Source organism: Cyclopterus lumpus, chromosome 21 (genome assembly GCF_009769545.1).
Source record: "Cyclopterus lumpus isolate fCycLum1 chromosome 21, fCycLum1.pri, whole genome shotgun sequence".
In the NCBI taxonomy this organism is placed as follows: domain Eukaryota; kingdom Metazoa; phylum Chordata; class Actinopteri; order Perciformes; family Cyclopteridae; genus Cyclopterus; species Cyclopterus lumpus.
Genome location: NC_046986.1, coordinates 13,094,456 through 13,115,914, shown reverse-complemented (window position 1 = coordinate 13,115,914; position 21,459 = coordinate 13,094,456). Strand labels below are relative to the sequence as shown.

At 39.1% G+C, this 21,459-nt stretch overlaps 1 protein-coding gene across 1 annotated transcript in view; it reads left to right on the top strand.

Annotated features, from left to right (window-relative positions):
• The first annotated feature begins 15,968 nt into the window (after window positions 1-15,968).
• The window catches only part of LOC117750765 (sorting nexin-4-like), a 7,653-nt gene continuing 2,162 nt past the window's right edge, over window positions 15,969-21,459 (top strand). The window contains exons 1-12 of the mRNA XM_034562113.1: window positions 15,969-16,095; window positions 16,836-16,960; window positions 17,506-17,647; window positions 17,866-18,015; window positions 18,624-18,671; window positions 18,814-18,869; window positions 19,141-19,213; window positions 19,472-19,533; window positions 19,932-19,997; window positions 20,162-20,251; window positions 21,012-21,111; window positions 21,300-21,445. Coding sequence (XP_034418004.1) covers window positions 16,006-16,095; window positions 16,836-16,960; window positions 17,506-17,647; window positions 17,866-18,015; window positions 18,624-18,671; window positions 18,814-18,869; window positions 19,141-19,213; window positions 19,472-19,533; window positions 19,932-19,997; window positions 20,162-20,251; window positions 21,012-21,111; window positions 21,300-21,445 — 1,148 coding nt within the window. The 5' untranslated portion in view covers window positions 15,969-16,005. The remainder of the gene's footprint in view (window positions 16,096-16,835; window positions 16,961-17,505; window positions 17,648-17,865; window positions 18,016-18,623; window positions 18,672-18,813; window positions 18,870-19,140; window positions 19,214-19,471; window positions 19,534-19,931; window positions 19,998-20,161; window positions 20,252-21,011; window positions 21,112-21,299; window positions 21,446-21,459) is intronic.

Here is a 21,459-nt window from a genome sequence, read left to right as displayed (position 1 = left end):
ATTGAGACTCATAATCAAAAGATTGAAGACTTGCTTGAAGATTGTTGACTAAGACTTGAGTCAAATGTGTATGAAGTGTCCTAATAACAAGTCTAGTAGCTGGGTAGTGCCAACAATAATGCAGTCAGTGCTCCTGCTGTACTCTCTCCATGTCAAATGAGGGATCTTTTCTCCTCCCTCTCTCCATCCCTCTCTCTCTCCCCTCTCTCTCTCTCTTTCTCCCTTTCTCTCTCTCCCTCTCTCCCTCTCTTCTCTCTCCCTCTCTTCTCTCTCTCTCGAGCGTGTGCCACATCTGTGGACTCTGTGGTGATGTTTCTCTGCTCAGAATGGATTCACCAGCTCAAAAACGTCCTTATTATATTTATATTTTACTACACCACTAGAAACCCATGCCAGCTGGGCTGTAGAACTTTGGCCAGAAAATGAGGGAGAGAAAGCAGAAAGGGAGGAGGGCAAGTGAGAAAGAAAGAGAGAGAGAGAGGGAGGAATGAAAGATGGAGAAATGGAGAGAGACAAACAACAAGTAGATATGCTACCCGAAATCAGAAAAACAACAGTGACCTCTGATGAGTGGAGCTGGAAGAAGGACAGAGGGGTGTGGCTTTGTAAGAACACAGGGAGGGACATGGAGAGGAAGAGTTGATGAGAGATGAGCAATAAGGAAGGGAGAAAGTCCACAGATAAGCAAGATGGAGGTTAGGAGAGGTAGGGTAACAGGACGATTTGGTTGAATCGAGGGAGAGAATGTAAACACAACGGAAAGGTGTGAAGGAAGAATACAAAGTTAGGATGCTGGGAAATGAGAGAGGAGCATAAAGGCACATATAATTGTATAAAGAGATGCCTACATAATCAGAACACAATCACTGTTTCTCAGCTAAATCTTTAAGCTCCATTCATATTGCTTTTGTCCAAAGACGCTTGCAATAATTGCATTCAGCTTCCATAGGACCAAGAGAGAAGACTGTGTCCAGTGCTACAGCAGAAGAAGAAATGAGACAGTAAGTCTGCTGTCCTGACTGCAGTTGGGAGTTTATCACTCTGGGGCCTGTACATCTTCCTATGGGGCCTCCTAGAAATCTTCACATATCCTGGAGACCTGGCCCTAGAATGGTGATAGTATGGTGATAGAGACGGAGATCTATGTATTCCCTTCCCTTGAAGAAACACATACAGTATTTAGATGTTTCAGATCAGTAATGCATGCATCCATCTGAATATGATGATTGAATGATAAGAATAGCTGTGTGTCATCAGCATCACACTGGCAGGAGAAGCCATGCAAGTGTATGACAGAACAAAGGTTTTTTTGTGTAGAGAAAGGAGATGAGGGGGCCAGGGCTGCACTTTTCAGACATTCAGACATTTCAGACGTTCTATGTCACCTGGTAGGAGCACCCATAAGAGGCCTGAGACATCCACGCTGCTGATGCTAACCAAGCCCACCTGGATCAAGAACCCAGAATCAGAGTGATGATGGTCACGAGAATCATCCTCAATCTATACATTTTAAGATTCACCAGTGAAACGTTATATCTGTAAATGTATGTTTGCTGATTCATGGTCAAAGACCATCCAATGGATAACAATACCACAATGCCTCCAGATATAATATTTTAACATATGTTGCAATCGACATGTTATTGTGGGGAGAAAACACATCTGCCGTGGTTTCCTTTGAAGTAACATTCAAGTTTTTTCCTTTTTGCAACTCTTAATGCCCTATCTGCAACTGAAAAAGATATTGCAAAGCTTAAAGGGATTTACTTAGCAATATAAATGTTCATGCATAAATAGTGGAACAGCACTAGTCTAATCTAAATCCAGCCCATTAAGTTGTGTGTTTTTGCTAATTTAGCAATAGAACTAAAACAAAATATTTCCACACCACTTGTTGCACAGAAAGGTATTTATAGACGAAATCTACATCAGACTCACGTTCCCATGAGGCAAATAGTTACCAGAGTGGAGCAACTACTACTGAGGAAGGAAATTGGGACATTGGAACTATTTTATTGAACAAACAGCAGAGTTAATTGAGATTGTTTTGGAACGGAAGTGATCCTGGCTACTCCCAATCAAACTAAGACCACAATAGCTGCAGTGTCTAGTGAGAGAGACGGCTTTGTTATTGTGTTGTACCTCAGTCTTTATACAGGATACACTCAAAGTAATACTTCCACATCTGTACAATAGAAAATAAATGTCTGTTTGCTCATCCGTTGTAATGTAGAGAATACAGTTTATTGCCAATCAGCAACTCTTTTCAGCAACCATTGAATCATAAGATCCTTCTTTGTTATTTGAGTTATTCAAGTCTGGGTGGAGCTGTGTGGAACAATATTTCAAATCCTGATTCATAAATCAGACACATGCTTGCAGCTAGCAATTACAAGTATTCAACATGAGAAAGTGTTAAGAAAAAAGACAGAGAGGTAAAGACAGAGAGGCTGTCAAGAAAAAAGAAAAAAGAAGTGACAAAGACATGCAGAAGATCAAAAAAGACAGAATGATGATGGCAGAATAAATAGGATGATGGAGGAAAAAGGGACTCTAGAAAGAATCACCGTAGATACCAGAGGAAAAGAGAGCAAGAAAGAAAGGAGATAAAGAGAACAGAAAAGTGAATAAAGTAAAAGAGCAAAAGAGAGCGATGGATGGCTATGAAGACTGGTACTGATCAGTAGCTCTTCTTGTGATGCGGCTTCCAGCTTCCAGCCCACCGATTGGTCAGCTGCCTAACTCGGAACATGCGTTCCCACAATCCCTCAGCACCACTTCAATCCCACCACACTGGTTCACCACTCTGCGGCTCAAAACAGTGCCTGCTGGCATGGGCAACATATCAATAAATTCATTACACATTTATACTTAAATATTTATACTGCTGCAGTGTGTTTTGCACAGAGATGGTATTTATAGTGTGTGTGTGTGTGTTTGTGAGTGTCTATGTGTACTCATATTTATAGCACGGTGTCACATCGTAGCTCTGTGCTGCGGTGAGACAGCTGTCTGGGGTGGGGGTGGGGGGCGTTGGCCTTTGGGCAGGGTGGAGGGGGGGTTATGTAGAGTAACAGAGAACAAGTGTAAAGATTGAGAGACAGGCATTTAACAGAGATGTATAGCAGATGAAATCCAGTTGATGCACTGAGAGAAAGATGAGAAACAAATGGGGTAGTACACAAGTAAATGGGAAAGTAAGAACTAGAGACAGATTTCAATTAAAGATTTCCCTTTTTTTTTTTAAATAGCTGATAGAAATTCCATTTTGTTGCCGTATCACCACAAAACAGTGGAAAAAAGGGAACATAAATAAATAGTATTTTATTGGCACCACCACCACTCACCCAAAGACTCACTAATGCAAAGACGGAGAAATATTTATTCTATGGAGAATAGAAACAAGGGAAATTACGTGGTGTTTTATTGTTCAACTGTTTATTGAATGGAGACATTCCAATTCAGACGCCCTTTTAAAAACGTAACTATTGTTCTTACGGTTACAATGGTTTTTATAAAGTCCATTCAAAACAGTAGCAGGAGACTACGTGCCATCTAGAACATGGATATGAGGGTGAAAAGGCCACAGAAGCATCAGCAAGACATAGAGCTTAACATGGAGCTGAAGAATAAGTTACTGAAGACGTACTGTTGCTGGCAGGGCAGAGGGCATTGGTTAAACTCCATAGTATGACTTCACATACAGTAACCACATATATGCTTGTTTGTGTACTGTAGTATGTGCTGTACAGGGGATTTTTCCGAAGACTTAATGTTTGCAAAAACCCCTTACAGGTTTTATACACAGTTCAAGTTCTTCGAAGTTGGAGCTCTGGTTATGAAATCTAAGTACTTTTAGCACTGATTGAACTGTGTCTGTAGCACAGAGTTGCAAAACTTACCAATATTTTTCCTAAACTTCTGGTTATGTGTCACGTGCCATGTCTTTAACAAATCAGTCCCACACCTCCAAAAGCCTGAATCCACTTTGGGATGGTACAATGATTGTGTAAAAGGGTTAACACTCTCTCACTTTTTAGATAATATATACAAAAATAAGGGGATCTTACTTCAGCTAAGTTTGAAAAGTCTCTTGTGCTTTTCCATATCCATATCCCTTTTCGATTTCCATATCAATAACTCCCTTCACATCTCATTTCACCCTAAACTTCAACTCAACAACAACTGACAAAAGAACGATACAACTTGACTGTGAAACCTGCCTGATCCAAGCAGACTGAACATATGGAAACTGTAACATACAATCTTTCATCATGACTTGTTGTTGCAAACCCTCGGCACTTTTAAAAAAAAAGGTGCCACCAAATCTTCATCTGTGTTTCAGAGGAAGCTCTATCTGATTTATGAATGAAATTACTGAGGGGAGATTATTAGAGTTAGCTGGCTATGTTGACTTGTTAACTCTACATATGCTGTGTGTTTACTCAGTGAGTCAGCGGTAAAGCAGTGGAACATACATGACCTGTGTGTGTGTGTGTGTGTGTGTGTGTGTGTGTGTGTGTGTGTGTGTAAAGGTACTGAAAACTGCTGTTGGATTTCCCTCATGTATTCATTCATGTGTGTCTGTTATTTTCAGGTTTCCCTTTTCCCATGTGCTTTATCAAGGACAGCTCAAGAACTTTTAATATTTTACCAAGGTCACTCATCATCTTCTATCTCAGTGTGAAATGGCATTCATAAATGAATGTGTGAAATGTGTGTGTTCATGTCGGTATACACTATAAGTACTACTTCCTCTGTTCAAAAACAAGTCTCTGTCGCACACATACAGAGGAATCACTGAAAATAACACCCAAGCCAGCAATGTCTTCATTTGACTTCATTCACCATCAACATCCTCATTTTACCTTACCATAATTATACCTCAACCAGCCTCCATTCCACAGAAACATCTGCACTCCATTTGCATCAAGCAGCACAGCATTAACATTACATTGTCAATGAACAAAATATCCACCTTGGAATTAATTAACGCATTTATATCATATGAGATTTTTATCGTGCCGCCACCTGGAAATGATAGATTTACTTGTGTTTCAATGTTACTTTATATAGAAAACAAAACTGAGTTTATTGCAGCATAAATATATCATAGTTCTCAGATCATTTGGGAACCCTACTCTTGGTCCAATTGTTTGTCTGATCACACAAAGGACAGTCACAGCAGTTTAATGGTCGCAGCCAAACACGGCAGTGGCCAAAAAGGGAGAAATAAATTAGCATAGATGCTTGCAGCGAACCGAAAAAAAGCCATAGTGCATGGTCAGTAACGTTTAACGCTTCCCAGTTTCAATTAAAAAAGAAACATTGTAGCTGATAGCTTGCAAAAATAACGATATTTTCTTTGGTCATGTTTTGAACCAAGTCATTACTACTTGCTTTCCAAAGTTGTACATCAGTCACGACTGCACCTTAACTGAGAGGAAGAAGTAGTAATTGCTCATTTGTTAATTTTCCAACTTATAAGAGATGAAAGAAAAAGAACAACAAACAATGCACAACAGAAAGCTGCCCTTGTTACTGATGGCTGTAGTAGGCACAAATCACACAATGATATACATATAATGCATATAATGTAGTGCATAGTTTGATGTAATGCACGTTTAACATTCACTTAAGATTTGTGAATACATTGGCTCAGGTCTGCACACTGACCTGGATGAGAGGGCAGCAGTTTTTAGATGTGTGAGAGAGAACAGAGTGAGATGTGAGAGTGAGAGAGGTTAAAACAGAGACAGAAACAGGGAGACAGAGACGGATAGACCGATAAATTAGGGGCTCTACTGACCAGAAACTGCTCTGACTCAGTCAAAGTCAACATCTTTGCTGACATCACTGACCATCAGCTCCATCATTTCAACTTTAAATGCTTTGATGGCCCAAACAACCTTCATTTGTCTCAACCCACAAGGGTTTTACTACTGCCAGTGAGACAGGGGTAGCCCTGTAGCCCTGTAAAAAACACAGCAGGTTTATGATCCTTCCAAACACATTCAAGGTTTTTAAATCAAATCACTTCACTGCTCAGGATGTAACTATTGACCATCTTAAAGGATGGAATTGGCATCTCTAAATGACGAGAAAAAAAACATAAACAGTAAACATTTAGCTAAATCTGCCTCCTTGGAAAGTGGTGCTCTGAAAAAGAGGACTGTAGTGTGAGATGAGAGAGGTAGACAACTGACCACAGGCGTCATCCAGGCACCAGTCAAATATACACTAACTTAATTAACACTTGTGAAAACCCCTTAACAAGGCTAACAATGATTCATGATAGGTTTCAAATATAATGTAACGCTATGTGGAAGGATGCATGGGTCTATGGATGTCCAGATACATGTCATTTCTGCTAGCAGTTATAGAAAAAGCATGGAAAGTTGGAGGCAAGTTAGGTAATACCACAGTGGTATTTTATCAATTATACAGGAAAGTCACTTAAATGCATGGAGATGGATGTCTTAGTAACATATTTACTCAGTCGTGAACTATCTATACACAAAGGACTATAATTCTGCATTCATTAGAATTGAATGATCTCTAATCCCAACACGTGATACAAGGATGATGAGAAATAAGAAGTTTAGGGTTTACGGTTGTGGTTGTCTGAAGAGGGGGTAAGACAGGCGAGGGGAAAGGGGTCGGGGTTTCAAATCAGCAGCTTCTAATCCTGACACGCTGCCTCGCCAATTATAAGGGCTTTAAACACAACCGGTGGGAGGAAAAAACATGACCAGGGAGACCAGACTAGCGCCGGGGCGTATTTAGCAACATACAGGCAGACTGTAATTACATATATGGCCAACAGAGAGATTTAATGACTTTTTCCTCCATCTACTGATTGACAAGGCAGAAGGGGGAAGGGGGGTTGGGGTGGATAAGGCAATAAGAGAGAAGGGGAATGAGCGTTAGTGTTTCATTTATAACAGAAAGGGAACATTTGGGGATTTTTGTGAAATGCGTTTTTTTCAATTTGACTTAAATGCCTTTACTGTATGCAATATATATACATCAATCTGCCAGAGAGGATTAAAAATATGTAGTTGTGAATCGATTGTGAATTGTAAATAATCTTTGTGTTTTTCTATTTCACAGCGACGTACTAAAACACTAGTGAGGTATGTATCAGACATGTTTTTGTGTTCTTTTTGGCCTCTGTTTTCTAGCATACTATACTTGAAATTAAATAACGATGAATGATTTGATAGCTTAAAAGTTCATTATTGACACTGGGAACAGCATGTGCAATCTTAACTCAAAGGTCAACGTGCTAACTTTGTTCTGAGCTTTCAACCGCATCTCCCAGTCTTCATCATCTGAGCAAGCTCCATCAGGATATCGAGCTGGCATTCTTGTATTTGGTCATAAACCAAACGATTGGACAAACCCAACTTTTTACCTGATGAGAGATGCTAGATGAAAAGTCAGGGGGTCACCAACGTTATTCCTAATGAAGACTAAATTAACATCTGTGGCGCATTGCATGGAAATTCATGCTTTAGTAGACCTGGAAAAGTCAAAATCTCCAAAGTCATTGGGATACATTGTTTGTGAACCATGAATGTCTGTTCAGACCTAGTGCCAATCCTTCTAATCTAACAGAGTTCACAAGATCTAGTAAGACATGTCAACGTGAACCTCATAGGGGTGCTAGATGAAAAGTCAGAGGAGGAGTCAGTAGGCTTCATCCCCTGGAGACCATGAATGTTTCTATAAAATGTCATGGCAATCCATCCAATAGTTATACAGATATTCTAGTCTGGATCAAAGTTGTGAACCAACCTACTGATAGACCACCAATATCTCCCTTGCAGCTGTATGCTGCCCCTCTGTTTTCTGCAATTCCAAACATCACCAATTGGCGGAAGTAATGTCCCATTAAAAGAGCAATGTTCCAATCAAAGTGAAGAATTCCTGCTATTTGAAAACGTATTGAGATGCATTCAACAAATTCGCAGCACAGCACACTAAAAATGAAAATAAACAATAAGAGACCTTCAACTGTAAATCATGTATTCCCTGAAAATGAAATGTGTCTGTATTAGGCCAGATAGATGCCAGGTTGTGCTTAAGCCCAATGTGTGTCTCTCAAGTTGTAGCATTACATTCAAGTCACAGTAGTAACCCTCGGTTTCAAAGAAAGATAATAACCCGTCTATCTAAGCATCCAGTTGGTTGTCTAATTACAAACACTTACAGCTGTTCTGAAGGAATTTCCAGAACTCTCAAAGATGGAGAACTATTCCATCCACTGCCCAATAAAAGACATTGTTTACTCTGTTTCCTAAACCATGTTTGTTTGGAAGCATTCGCAATTTGGAAACGGGTCAAAAATAATATTTATCGAACGAATCCTGAAGTGTTCAGTTAAATGTCTATAGCATATAAACATTGTGTGTTTCTCAGAGGTAAAACTAATTGCAGATGGTTTATTCCAACAAGTAACTCCCCTAAATACTTAAAATCCTGAAAGTAAATCTATCAAAATGTTTTAGGGTTCAAATGGGGTCTGGATATTGTCATGATTTATTTGAGCTTCGCTGAAACATGGTGTTGTCATATGTTGTTTGTAGATAGCGTGCTGCTCTTGTTTACGCCCTTGCGAGCATCCTTACAACCGCAGCAACATAATAATAGCGTGTACTGCAGACACACACACAAACAGACATACACACACACTCACACACACCTCATCCCATCCTTTCATCACAAACCACATTCACACTTCCTGTAAAACCCTGGCTTCTTAAACGATGGGACGGAACCCTAGATGGGTCAGCCCTACTTCCGGTGGGTTGCCACATGATAAAGAGCCTCATATTGTTTAATGAGACTGCATCCCAGGCTATATTTCTCCTTTTGGTTTTAAAGGATGTGAAAGAAACTGCTATAAACATCCTTTTTTTTCTCGGTGATAGATCTCCCCAAGCCCTCATCTTTCCTCTATACATCAAACGGTTCTAGTCCCCAGCTTTAATTTCTTCCTTTGAATCTCTGTAATCTGTCTCTCCCAAGATATGACCACAAGGCATTACCATAGAGATGACTGCATCATTGTATACTACACCTGGTGGGGTGTTCCTGTACAGTGCACAGAATTATTACTGTACACGGCAACCCACAATCTCTCAGTTGTTCGGGGTTTAGTTCGTCATCACACATTTTTTTGGTAAACCATCAGAGTCTGGACATATTGCTTCTGAATCACTACGGTGAATGTTGACTCAGGCTATGACAAAACCCCACTTAATATTGGATGAAACAGATCTCCTGATAGAAGTAGACTTACAATTAAGTCAGACAGAACAAACACTAGATGGAATACTGCACCATATTAAAATGCATTTGTTAAAGCTGTTTCATTGCATGTGTTTGTATATGTTTACACTAGTCTGGGAACAAATAAATAAATGACCCTAATATAAGGTTGCTTGCAGGGAAGGGAAGTTGTAAGGAAACAAAATACATGTGGAAACTTCTGGAAACTCTTTGATCTGACAAAAAGGTGCATATTTTCTTGGACAAGCTGAACCTCAAATTATCTATTTCTGATGAGATTTTTAGACAGAGGTATGCACTTAAAGGTAACGACAGTTGAGTCTGTAGTTCCTTTTTTTTATAAATAGATTTTGTCCCTTTGAACCCTGTAAAATGTACAAGTAGTATAACCCGGCTAGAAAAACAGAGACATTGAGTTCTTTGTTCCTGTTTTGGAGAAACTATGTCTTGAAGGGCAAGTAAAATGAATGTGTGATGAACTAGGCTGGAATCACAGCCTTTATTTCAATGTATAAATCCTATCACATGAAAAACGCCATTGAGATGTGAAAGCTTTCTAAACAGATATAGTTGTCCCATTTCTCTATTTGTAATTTTCCATATTCACATTCACAGGATCCCTGAAATACCTATGTGCCTGAACTGAGTGGTGTATTTAAGAGGTGGATGAAATATATTGATGCAGAGTATTTGTTGGACAGGATGTAGTTAATGTTAGCCACATAATCTATAATATTTGTTGATGCAACATTAACAAAGCCAGTTTGCCGTATGAGCACATCTTTTAACATTCAATAAATATCTGAAAGACCTTACGTTCCACCTCATGTTCCACCTATCAAACTATTTTGTAATGTTGGGTAGATACTCTAAAGTAAATGTAGAGTTGAATTCCCTTAAATTATGTTTTTTTAAAGTCTGCAATCATACATTTTTGCACTCTCATCTATAGTCTATCAAAGAACCAAGCTTTCATCACATGTTTAAAATTGTATTTCAACAATGCTTGTATTGAATATTTTTCACACTAACTCCTACTTTCACTCAAACAGATCTTTAAACTTAAACATGAATTGCCAGGGCAGTGTCCCTATATGCACATACTCACTCACTTATGCACATACTCACTCAAAAATACACACACACACACACACACACATGCACGCACGCAAGCACACACATGCACACGCACACACACACACACACACACTTGCATACATCTTGCTCCCAGCAGATGTTTTGTCCACCGCTGCCTTCCCAGAAACCCACAAGTGAGCGTATTTTCCCGCCGCAGGGTCGGGGAGCAAAACCACTGAAGAAGACCGCTGCACCCCAACATAAAACAAAACACCAGAGGGAAAAAAATTGTGCAGAAAACCTTTCAAAAAGGACAGGAAAGGAAAAAAGCTAAGGATTTTCTAATCCATCCTTTATTGAGGTGGCTGGTTTTTGGCAGCGCAACCTTTTTTATGTGTGAGAAGCCTTGTCTGTAATTTGGGTAGCCACGGCGACCAGAGGGACTTGTAATAAAACGAGACTCTATTCTGGGATGCTCTGTAATAATGGACGCCACCATCCACTCCTCTTGTTAGAGATGGATGGATGGATGGATGGATGTATGGATGGACGGATGGACATTGTATGGCAATGGGTGCTTTGTGAGGATTGAAGTTGGACCAATAGAAGAATAGGTCAAACCAAAGCAAAAACATGAATTAATAGTAGATAGAGTATTGATAGACAAATAGAAAGATTGAATAGATGGACAGCTGAATGGCCAACTGGATAGTTGGCTTAATTCAATTTTCAATTCAGTTTATTTTATATAGCCCAAAATCACAAATTACAAATTTGCCTCAGAGGGCTTTACAATCTGTACACATACGACATCCCTGTCCCAGGACCTCACATCGGATCAGGAAAAACTCTCCAAAAAATAGAAAAAAAACTTTCACAGGGAAAAAAGGGAAGAAACCTTGAGGAGAGCAACAGAGGAGGATCTCTCTCCCCGGATGGACAGAAGCAATAGATGTCATGTGTATAGATGAACAGCGTTACAGAGTTATAACACATCCAATGAATATGACAGAAATGTATAAATGGCTTAGTGGATAAACTACTCAATTAAATCACTCAAGCTCACAATAACGCCCTCTCAAACTCGCTAACCTACCTTTTGTGATCAATACTTGGCAGGACTTCTGAGTGACCATTCCACTGTTACAAGTCCTTGTGGTTGCATTTCTGCATTCAGACACCTATCTATAATCTCCACGCCATGTTAACAGTCACCCATTATGCCAAGGCCATAGTTAGGAAATCAAATTGGCATATATATCCTGTCATTAGAAGTGTCTATTGCTATTGCATTGTAATTACATTTTAGTAGGTTGTTATTACACCATTTAGAAGCTGTCCATTTTACCTCAATCTCCTCCTTAATTGGTCATGTTGGTCTGTCCCGCCCCCTGGGCCTGCCCACCTCTTTGACGGGACATTCCAGTGGTCTAAGCATTTTAAGCTGGAGAGTATTACAACTGAATCTAATATGCCACAGAATGAAAGAAATGATGAAGGAGGAAAAAAAAGTGGGCAGAGACATAGCATTTGGTGAAAGACAGAACTTGGGAAGAGGGGTAAAGAAAAAAAAACGGGATCCAGAAGAAATTAAAGAGGGAGAAAAGGGTGAAAAACACAGTTTTCTTGTTGCATGACAGATTCCCTCCCAGCCAACCAAGGCTTGTCCTTTAATACCCAGAAGCCTTCATGTGGCTTCTCAACGATTGCACATGGGGCAAAGCTGACCACATCTCTGCCACGCTGCTTATTATACTGCATTGCTCACACTCTGCATGTGTGTTTGCATGTATGAGTGCCCATATACAATAAACGCGTACACATGCAAGTGTGCACGTGTAAGCTTGTTGGAAATCAGCGTCAGTCATGCAGAGAAGTGTTCAGTGAGACACTTAATTTGTCAACACTCTGGTGATAGATAGGAGAGAAAACAGGAGAAAATATGTTATATTTGTAGGAGAAACGGGAAAGAAGAGATACAAAGGAAGAAACATATTGTCTAAACAATGTTGATTTGGCACAAATATTGTAAAGTATTTAAAGTCAAACTCTTAAAAAAAGATGATCTGCCCTCTGATGTCTCCATTTAGTTAACTATGAGAGGTTTACTTACAATTTACATATTAAAAAATGTGCAATGCTGCTTAAAGGGTAGAAATATAAAAAGCTATAATATTTTTAATTAGTTAATTGATCTGGGTGTTAGAATGAGGCATGTTTGTTTAAGGCTAAATTAAGTCACTAAAGGTCACTAAATAAAATAAATACAAACTGTTAAAATAGAGGTTAATAGAACAACATAATACAAAATAAAAATATTTCTCAATATGAAGGTAATCCCATGTGTAGAAGGTCTACAGCAAGCCTGGGTAAAGATTATTATAAACAACGTATTTCTGTTCCAACGAGGCTTCCCTATACATGTGGATATACTATACAGGCTCACCCACACACACTAAAGCCCATTGGACACACTGCCTGAGTTTTCCATCACGGTCAAAGGCAAGAATAGATGGATGAAGGAGAGGAAATTGAAGGATGCAGACTATGACATCAAGCAAAACATGTGTTCCTTTCTACTGACCGCAAGGACTTCCTCTTTATGACCTTCGTGACCAGCCTTGTATACAGCATGCACACCCTCGCACTCTTAAACACGCGACTCACAAAAACTTACGATAAGCCATAAAAAAACATACATGAATTTATATAAAGCACGATTAATGATTAATACATTTAAAATGTTAAAATGTTACTGAACATTCAGATCTAAAAAAAACTGAAAAAACTAAAACAACACAGATAACTCGCAGGAGGAGAGAATAAGTCATAAATAAGGTTGCCTATTGATATTGGCCCTTACAAATTTGACCCCCATGCAAAGAAAGGGTAATCAACAGTAATGAGACCCCCCAACTAATCCTTACTAAAATCAAAAAGTCTTGAGCAAACAAATAGACACACTAAAAACAGTATAATTACTTGTAAATAGTTATACTCAGTAATACTCACTGCAATACCGTAATGTCTTTCACTCTGGAATAGCATATGAACACTTTAAATTAATATTCATACAGTCATGTTATTGTAAACAGTAATTGTCATGTTAAACATGAATTTGATTATTGGCATTGTTTGACAACCTATTACAATGCTCCAACTGTTGAATTATGTCAAGCACATAATAATATATTATAACAAATAAGCCTTCTCAATGGAAAACATGTTGAAATGTCACAGTAAGGAGAGCACAGGTGTAAATAAAAGAATTAATTTTGAATTACATTTAGCTGCTTCACATTCAGGGCCATGGTATTGTAAATTATGGTATAGCATCACACTGTCATGGCTTACTGGTCCAAGCGGATCCATTATGCATGCTATTAGTAACACCTTCTCTGGTATGACAAGTCAAAGTGTTTGCTGTGAAAGAGACTTATTGTACTTATTAAATTACAGTATGCCCAAGTCAAGATACTGATTCTCATTGTCATACTGATGCACCACAGGCTGTTGTTCATCGACATTATTGGATCTTTGCTGCTCTCTGCTGTTCAACAGTTGTCAAACTTCAACAGACGGAAGTAAAGACATTCTTTGTTTGAGCAACAAATAATGGTAAAATAAACCAGTGAACTGAGAGATTCTTCTCGTCAACATACATGAAAAAAAGAAAGCACAGTAATATGTGTTTAAATAATTAGTAATAGCAATGTATTCGATATTTCTTCAAATTGCCATTTGACATGTAGAATATTCAGTTGATCCGCATTATCGACAACAATTCTTATTCTTGTTTGTCTCCAGGTAGTTTGACATGAATATTATGACTCAGTGTATAATACTCACATATCCATCTGAATTATAGTCACTCAGCAGCATTCTGACAGACTTTCCAAATATAGACAAGACAGGAAGAAACACACACGAACACACACACACACACACACACACACACACACACACACTCACACACACACTGTACATAGCTTTTTTTAGTATTCAAGAACAGGATCAGAAAGTTCTAAAAAGTTGTAAAAGGATCGATTATAGTGAGCCAAAGAGGGCTAGAAGTGTATGTGTTTGTGTGTCTATGTATGTACATGTGTGTGTGTGTGTGTGTCTGCGTGCCTGTGTGTGCGGACAGGAAGTGGTGTGGCTGGTTTGAGGTCAGTGGCAGGAAAGAATGGTAACTATGCTGTTGCTGTGGCTACGGCTGGTCACAGAAAAGAGCTTTGTGTTTCCTGACATGCTGCAGCCTGAAACCGCATCTGACCATCACTCCATCTATCCGCCCATACCTGCTGCATCTGTGTCATTGATCACTTTAAAGGAAAATCATTTTGTTAAATAATCTCACCGTCATAATTTTTTTCTTCCATTATGCATTTCTTTGCTTCTCCCTCAATGTATCTATTTTTCATCCACATCCTACAACACCCCAACACCCCACTCCATGCCCAGTGGCATTTATGTAAAATGTTTCCTTACACATGCTGCTCCACCCTTCTTTTTAAACATTCAACGCTGCACAACAGCGTGACCAAAGGGACTAGAAGGCCGTGTTTCTGTGCTGTTTACTAGCCTGAGGCATACCACATCCCTCTCATTCACATCTGGGCCCAAAACCATCTACCAATAAGAGAGAGGAATCAAAATATTGACACCTTTTTCAGAATTTTGTTTTCAAACATGAAAGCAGCGATAAACAAATGTCAAAAAACTTTGAATTTGTGTTATTTCTTAAATAAATATCCAATACTTTTTTATACAACAAAACCATCATAGTCAGACAGCATGTTTAAGCCTTAATCTAAGATCAATGTTTAGTATGGGTAGCTTTCTAAACACAAGAATGATACTATTTCCCATTGTAACTACTTGATAATCCTTCAGTGTCAAAAACAGTTCATTTACACAAATTCTGCAAACTGAATCAACTTTTCTAAAGTTGCCAATAATAAGAATTCAAACAATATGAACACAATCTCAGTCTCCATGAGCAAAATGGAAGAAAAAAAAGAAAAAAAGTCCCACCAGTAGATGTCAGCCTTGCCAAAGCAAGGCATTAAAGGAAGACGCAACAACAACAACAACAACAACACAAATGCCAAAGGAGGGTATTGGGTTCACCAATTCAGCACAGCTGCATGGAAACTTCAGAAACCATCAATTGATTTGCTTCAAATGTGTACCATTTTGAACAACAATCATGGTAGCTCATCCCAAGCATGTTTAGGCTAATACCTAAACATTAACTTGCTCTGAATTTAAACGTAACTACTTTATATGATCACTTGCATTGTTGGGGCAATTCCAGAACAATTTAAGGTATTGTTGTTACATCTAACCTCATTGTTGCATTTTACATGTAAGACTATTGCCATAGATTGTTATAATATTATATATTTTTTTGTGGATATCAATGTATTCTAGTAGTATTATTATCCTATTTTGTTTTATTACTCTAATTCAGTTACTATTTGTTGAGCCATGTATGACCTAATGGCCATTCATTTAGTTGGATCAAAAAGTATAGCAATCATTGGCCACCGATCACTGAAACGCGCATGCGTAAAGCAGAGGAAACACTCCGCGGCCAGCTCAGCTGACAACAGCAGCCAGACGACGATGGCAGACTGTGGAAGTAACGAAGAAGTGGCTGTGATCTTTAACACCGACATCACTTCAACAGAATCCGAGAACAACCTCATAAACACGGTCGTGCTTTTTGAAATTATCTCTTGACAAACTTTTTCTTTCTTTATTAGCCTGTTTTCACGAGTCAACACTTTCCCAAACAGGCCGAACGTCATGTCAGCTACTTTAGGTGGAGTTCACGTTTAGTGACACGAAGCAGCTGAAACTTCTTCATTCACCTCTTCACAAAGCTTCGGCTTCGAAGCGAAATGTAGCGAAGTTACGAAGTGAGCTCGAGTTGCGTTTGCTAGCACGAGTTCGAAGCTAACGAAGTCAACTTTACTCCTGCTGGTAGCTCGCTTGCTTCCTAGCAAGTCTGAAATGCACAGCCTCCAGTTGACTTTGAATCATCCAGAGACTATTCTGCAGGTCCGGTCTTCTTTACCGTGGTTTCTCGTGAGAGAGCGGTGTTTAGTACTTAATGGTGGTCGTGTTGGCTTGTGACCTGCACGCGCCTGTCATACCAAAGAAGCGTGACAGCGTTGCAGTACGTTTTCTAACACGGCAAGTCTGCTTGGAACAGAATACAATGAAACCTTTTATTTGTAGTCCATGAGAAGCCCTCTTGCCCTGCACGAACCATATATATATATATATATATATATATATATATATATATATATATATATATATATATATATATATATATATATTCTTTCTTTCTGTTGCTCCCTCATATCTTTGTTACATAACTTTTGTGTTTTACTTTCGTTGACTTTGTCTTTTGGTCTTGCTCACACAGTATATGTTCTTGTCTATAGATGGTGGAAATAGGGGCAACTTTGTTGAGAAAAATGGAGATAAATGTGACTGAGGCCGAGAAGAGAACAGGGAAGAACACGGTTAACATGCAGGAAACCTATACAGTCTACCTCATAGAAACACGGTAGGTCATAAACTGGAGTGTTTCATTACACGTCTTAATGGTGATCCAAAGAACAAACAAACTGCTGTGATAACTGAAAGAGTGAAGTAAGACCACTTACTCTTACACTTCATCAATAATAAAAGCACACTGTTTTGTCAATGTTATTTAATATAGTAATTAAGTGAAATACTTCAAAGTGATGCGGTTTGGCATCCTTAAACAGGGCTGTGAATCTCTGGGCGACTTATTATTCGATTAGATGTTAATGTTACTCTGGCTGTCATTTGATTGCTTAAAGAGATATTATCCTGTTGTTCTTATTTAAACTGCTTTAAAAAAAAAAATTTTAGTACACTGACTTTTTAAGACAACTCTTCTTCACAATGCGTTTGACCAGATGTTGGCCCCCTGTCCCAAAGCAGAAAATGTCACAAACAAAGTCAAAACAAGAAGAGCTATGTTGCTCATTCTGTGTTTCAAATAGCTTTGAACAAGAACAGTAGCTCAAATATCCTCCCATTTCTATGTTGACACCTGATGACAGCAGTGTTTAATCTCTCCAGGTCAGCTGAAACAGTTCCAGAGGGCGGTACTCCCACCACGCCTGACACTTTGTGGAGACGCTACAGTGAGTTTGAGTTGCTCAGAACATACCTCCTGGTCACCTACCCCTACATCATCATCCCTCCACTACCAGAGAAGAGGGTGAGTAACACATACTGTGGGGTGGGAAAAAAACGTTTGATTAATAAAACTATATGAATATTTAAAAAATAATTAGCTGGGTATAACTAAGGACTTCTTGTGATAACTGTCATATGTAGTTGGGCTTTCTTTTAGTTTGCTCTCAGTTTCTTCCTGGTTGTAGATACGCCCTTATCTTTTCAGGTGGTATTCACACTTCTTTTTTGTGCCTCTTGTAGGCAGAGTTTGTGTGGCACAAAATGTCAGCTGACAACCTCGACCCAGACTTTGTTGAGCGACGGAGAGTCGGCCTGGAAAACTTCCTGCTTCGTGTTGCATCACATCCTGTCCTTTCCAATGACAAAATCTTCTTCCTCTTTCTGACGGAGGTAAACCCTTTTATTCTACATAATGTCCCATTGAATTCTTCTGCCACGCTCACCGTCTCACAGGGATTTCAAATGGAAAATAACTCTGTGGCTAAGCAATGCATGAAGCTGCACTGGCGGGGGGATACAAAGGAGTATGAGCGGGCAATTCCAATCAGAAGGGATATCACACCGCAGTGGGAAGAATGGAGGCTGAACGTGTTTTCTTTTTGTAGCATCCACATGGAATGACACCTCCTGATGTACCCACACAGTGATCTCATTGAAATTAATGAGAGAATATTATTTTTGCATCAGAGCTATTGCATGTACCCACACCAGGAAGAATACTTACCAGCACATCATTCTAATTTTCTGTTAGTATGGAAGTGGAAATGACTTCTGCCCTGGTTGATTTGCCCAAGTTTTAAAATTCTTGTGTCCTTCTTGCCTTTCCTTCTACTGAACTTTTGCATTTGTATTTCACCTTTTGCCTTGTAGCCTTAAGCAGCATGCTCAATCCAGACCAGCCCCACTTTAATTGTCTGCTTAAAAGCCCAATTTGTACACGGTGTGATTGATAATCCTGTCTATCATGTATCTGTCATCTGTCAATCATTTGTCCTCAGGAGAAAGAATGGAGGGAGGTGGTTTTGGAGACAGGTTTCCAAGACAAGGTATACATTTAGTCTTTGTCCCCTTCATATTTTAGTTGGATAGTGTTTCTGTAACTTGTAAACTGGATCATATCAAAAGCAATTCTGATTTAATTGCAAAATAAAACAATGTTAACTTGCGTATAACTCTGTTCCCCACCAGGTTGACTCCAGACTAAAGTCTCTGAGTGCCATGTTCAGAGTCAAGAACCCTGACAAGTAGGTGGAAAACAGATAAAAAGTCAACTTTTCATTGGTTTGCCTCTAAAACATTTTGACCAGGATTTATACAAAGCAGGGAATTCATCGTAAACAAGTTTTCTTCCAAGCTGTAATGATTAGATGAGTTCAAAATGAGCAAAACAGGTAGTAAGATAGTTTGAGTTTCTCATTAGAAAATCCTCACACAATAAAGCGACAGAACCAGACAGAAATGCTGAGATTGAGTTAAACACTGTTTGAGTTGTGATCCATGTGCTGTGTTCTCCAGACGATTCACAGCACTGAAGCACTACAGTGATGAACTGAACTCTGTCATCTCTCAGTTACTGAGGGTGCGGGCGGTGAGTTTTGGCATGTGCAAAGTGCACAGACACCTATATTTACCTGTCTGCTATGGTTTGGCCAGTGGTTTATGTTAACTTTTTTTTTTGATTGTGTTATTTTGCCATCCACTGAGAAATGTCTTTTGCTTGGTAGATTTTTGAAGTAGTACACAGTCGGCTTGTGTGAGCTCCTGTTCTGTGAGGACGACACCACCAGTGTTCTTCATCTTTCTTACCACGTAATAATGATTGATTTTATTCATTTATTTATTCTAGAAAGTAGCTGACAGACTGTATGGAGTTTACAAGGTCCATGGTAACTATGGCAGAGTCTTCAGGTGAGAAACACCTGTGCTGTTGTTACTGCATTTCTAAATTAATGTCATTATTTTGGCCAAAAGAAGGAACTCCATTTATAAAAAGTAAAGCATCAACAAGCCCGAAGTTCACATTAAATCACACAAAGTGCATATACTGTATCCAGATACCTCTGAGCCACACTTTTACTGATAGAAACATGTAAGCCTCATCATATTTTACGTTGAATTTCTGAATATTTTTTTCCCCTGTGTCTGAAAGGGCTTTGCTTTTTTATTTTTTGCATAAGGAAGCGGATGTACACTTCCTCTACATGTAGTATACACACTGATGGCTTCAATAATAAAATGGGGAATCTTTAGGCTGAATGGACTGAACTGAGAGGTGCAGAATTACACCTAAACTGTTGTGTCTCCAGTGAGTGGAGTGCGATTGAAAAAGAGATGGGGGATGGACTGCAGAGTGCGGGCCACCACATGGACACGTAAGTGGACTGAAATTGCACCTCAAACTGTAGTGTACACTTAAATGTGTGTTTACTAAAGCAGTAATAAACCAGTTATTGAACTACTAACTTAAACACATTCTCAAACATGATGCTTTATGTTTTTTGCATTGGTTCACGTTTGAATGTGACACAATGCACAGGTTTGCTGCATCAATAGATGACATTCTGGAGGAAGAAGAGCACTATGCAGACCAACTGAAGGAATACCTTTTCTACGCTGAAGCCGTCAGGTAATGTTTGAGAGAGACATAAATATACACGGCCAAACAAGAAGCTGAAATGTAATATATGTTTAATATAGCAAATGCTCTTATTGGTTTTAACAGACCATCAGAGGAGATTGCAAGTCGGCACACTTTATTTCCATTTGGTTTGAAGAAATATCATATGTGCTGTTTAAGTTAGATCAACTCTGTTATGTAGATAACTTTGTCCATAGATCAAACAAGATATGCCTCCTCCTGGTTCAGGGTATTTAATTATCATTATTCATATATCTTCATGTGAGTAGCTGTAGAGATGCAACCCAGTCTTTGCCACACTCCAATTTGTTCTTATTTTTTTTAAATAAGCGTTTGCCATTGTTCTATGAAGAACGTGTAGAATAAGTGGGAGGCTTCGGCCGCCGGTGAAATATCACTATTATTGTTTTTTCACCTACGGGGTGTACAACTTCTGGTGTCGCTTCCGGTGTAATCTTTCTATTCAAATCAAGGCAACATGCAACAGCGCTAATGCAAATGCTTTATAGCATTTGCATTAGCCATCTTTCAGCAGAGCATATAATGCAGACCTGTAGTTGTCAACAAGAACCGATGTTAGGGCTGCTTAATTGGATGGAGATCTCTTATGTCTTTATCATTTGTCGAAGTGGAAGCGCCATATCAGTTTGTTGAAAAATTTGTGTAAGGATGCATTAATATAATCATTTTTTTTTTAATTGACTTTTTAAAATTGTGTCGATTTCTGTATGTTTGTTTTTGAATTCAGGTCGGTGTGCAGGAAACATGAGCTGATCCAGTATGAATTGGAGATGGTCGCTCAGGACCTCGTCAGTAAGAAACAACAGAAAGAAGAGCTGGCTACTGGGGTAAGGCACTCACAAACACTCTTATTATCTCTCCTACACATTCTGGGAATGTACACATAATTACTGTGACAAGTCCAAATTGTGCATGACAAGTGATATAAATGAACAGAACTAGTATTTTTGTATTACTTTAAAAAAAAAAATTGTGATCTGTTTTTGTTAATTAGTTTGTGTGTCTGCGTGTGCAGACAGTGCGTGTCTTTTCTCTGAAGGGGATGACCAGTAAACTGTTCGGCCAAGAGAGCCAGGAGCAGAGGGAGAGCAGGCTGGCAGCCCTGGAGCAGAGCACCCGTGAGGGAGAGGAAACGCTCAAGGAAAGGAACACCGAGTGCCAGTAAGCTCAGCAGC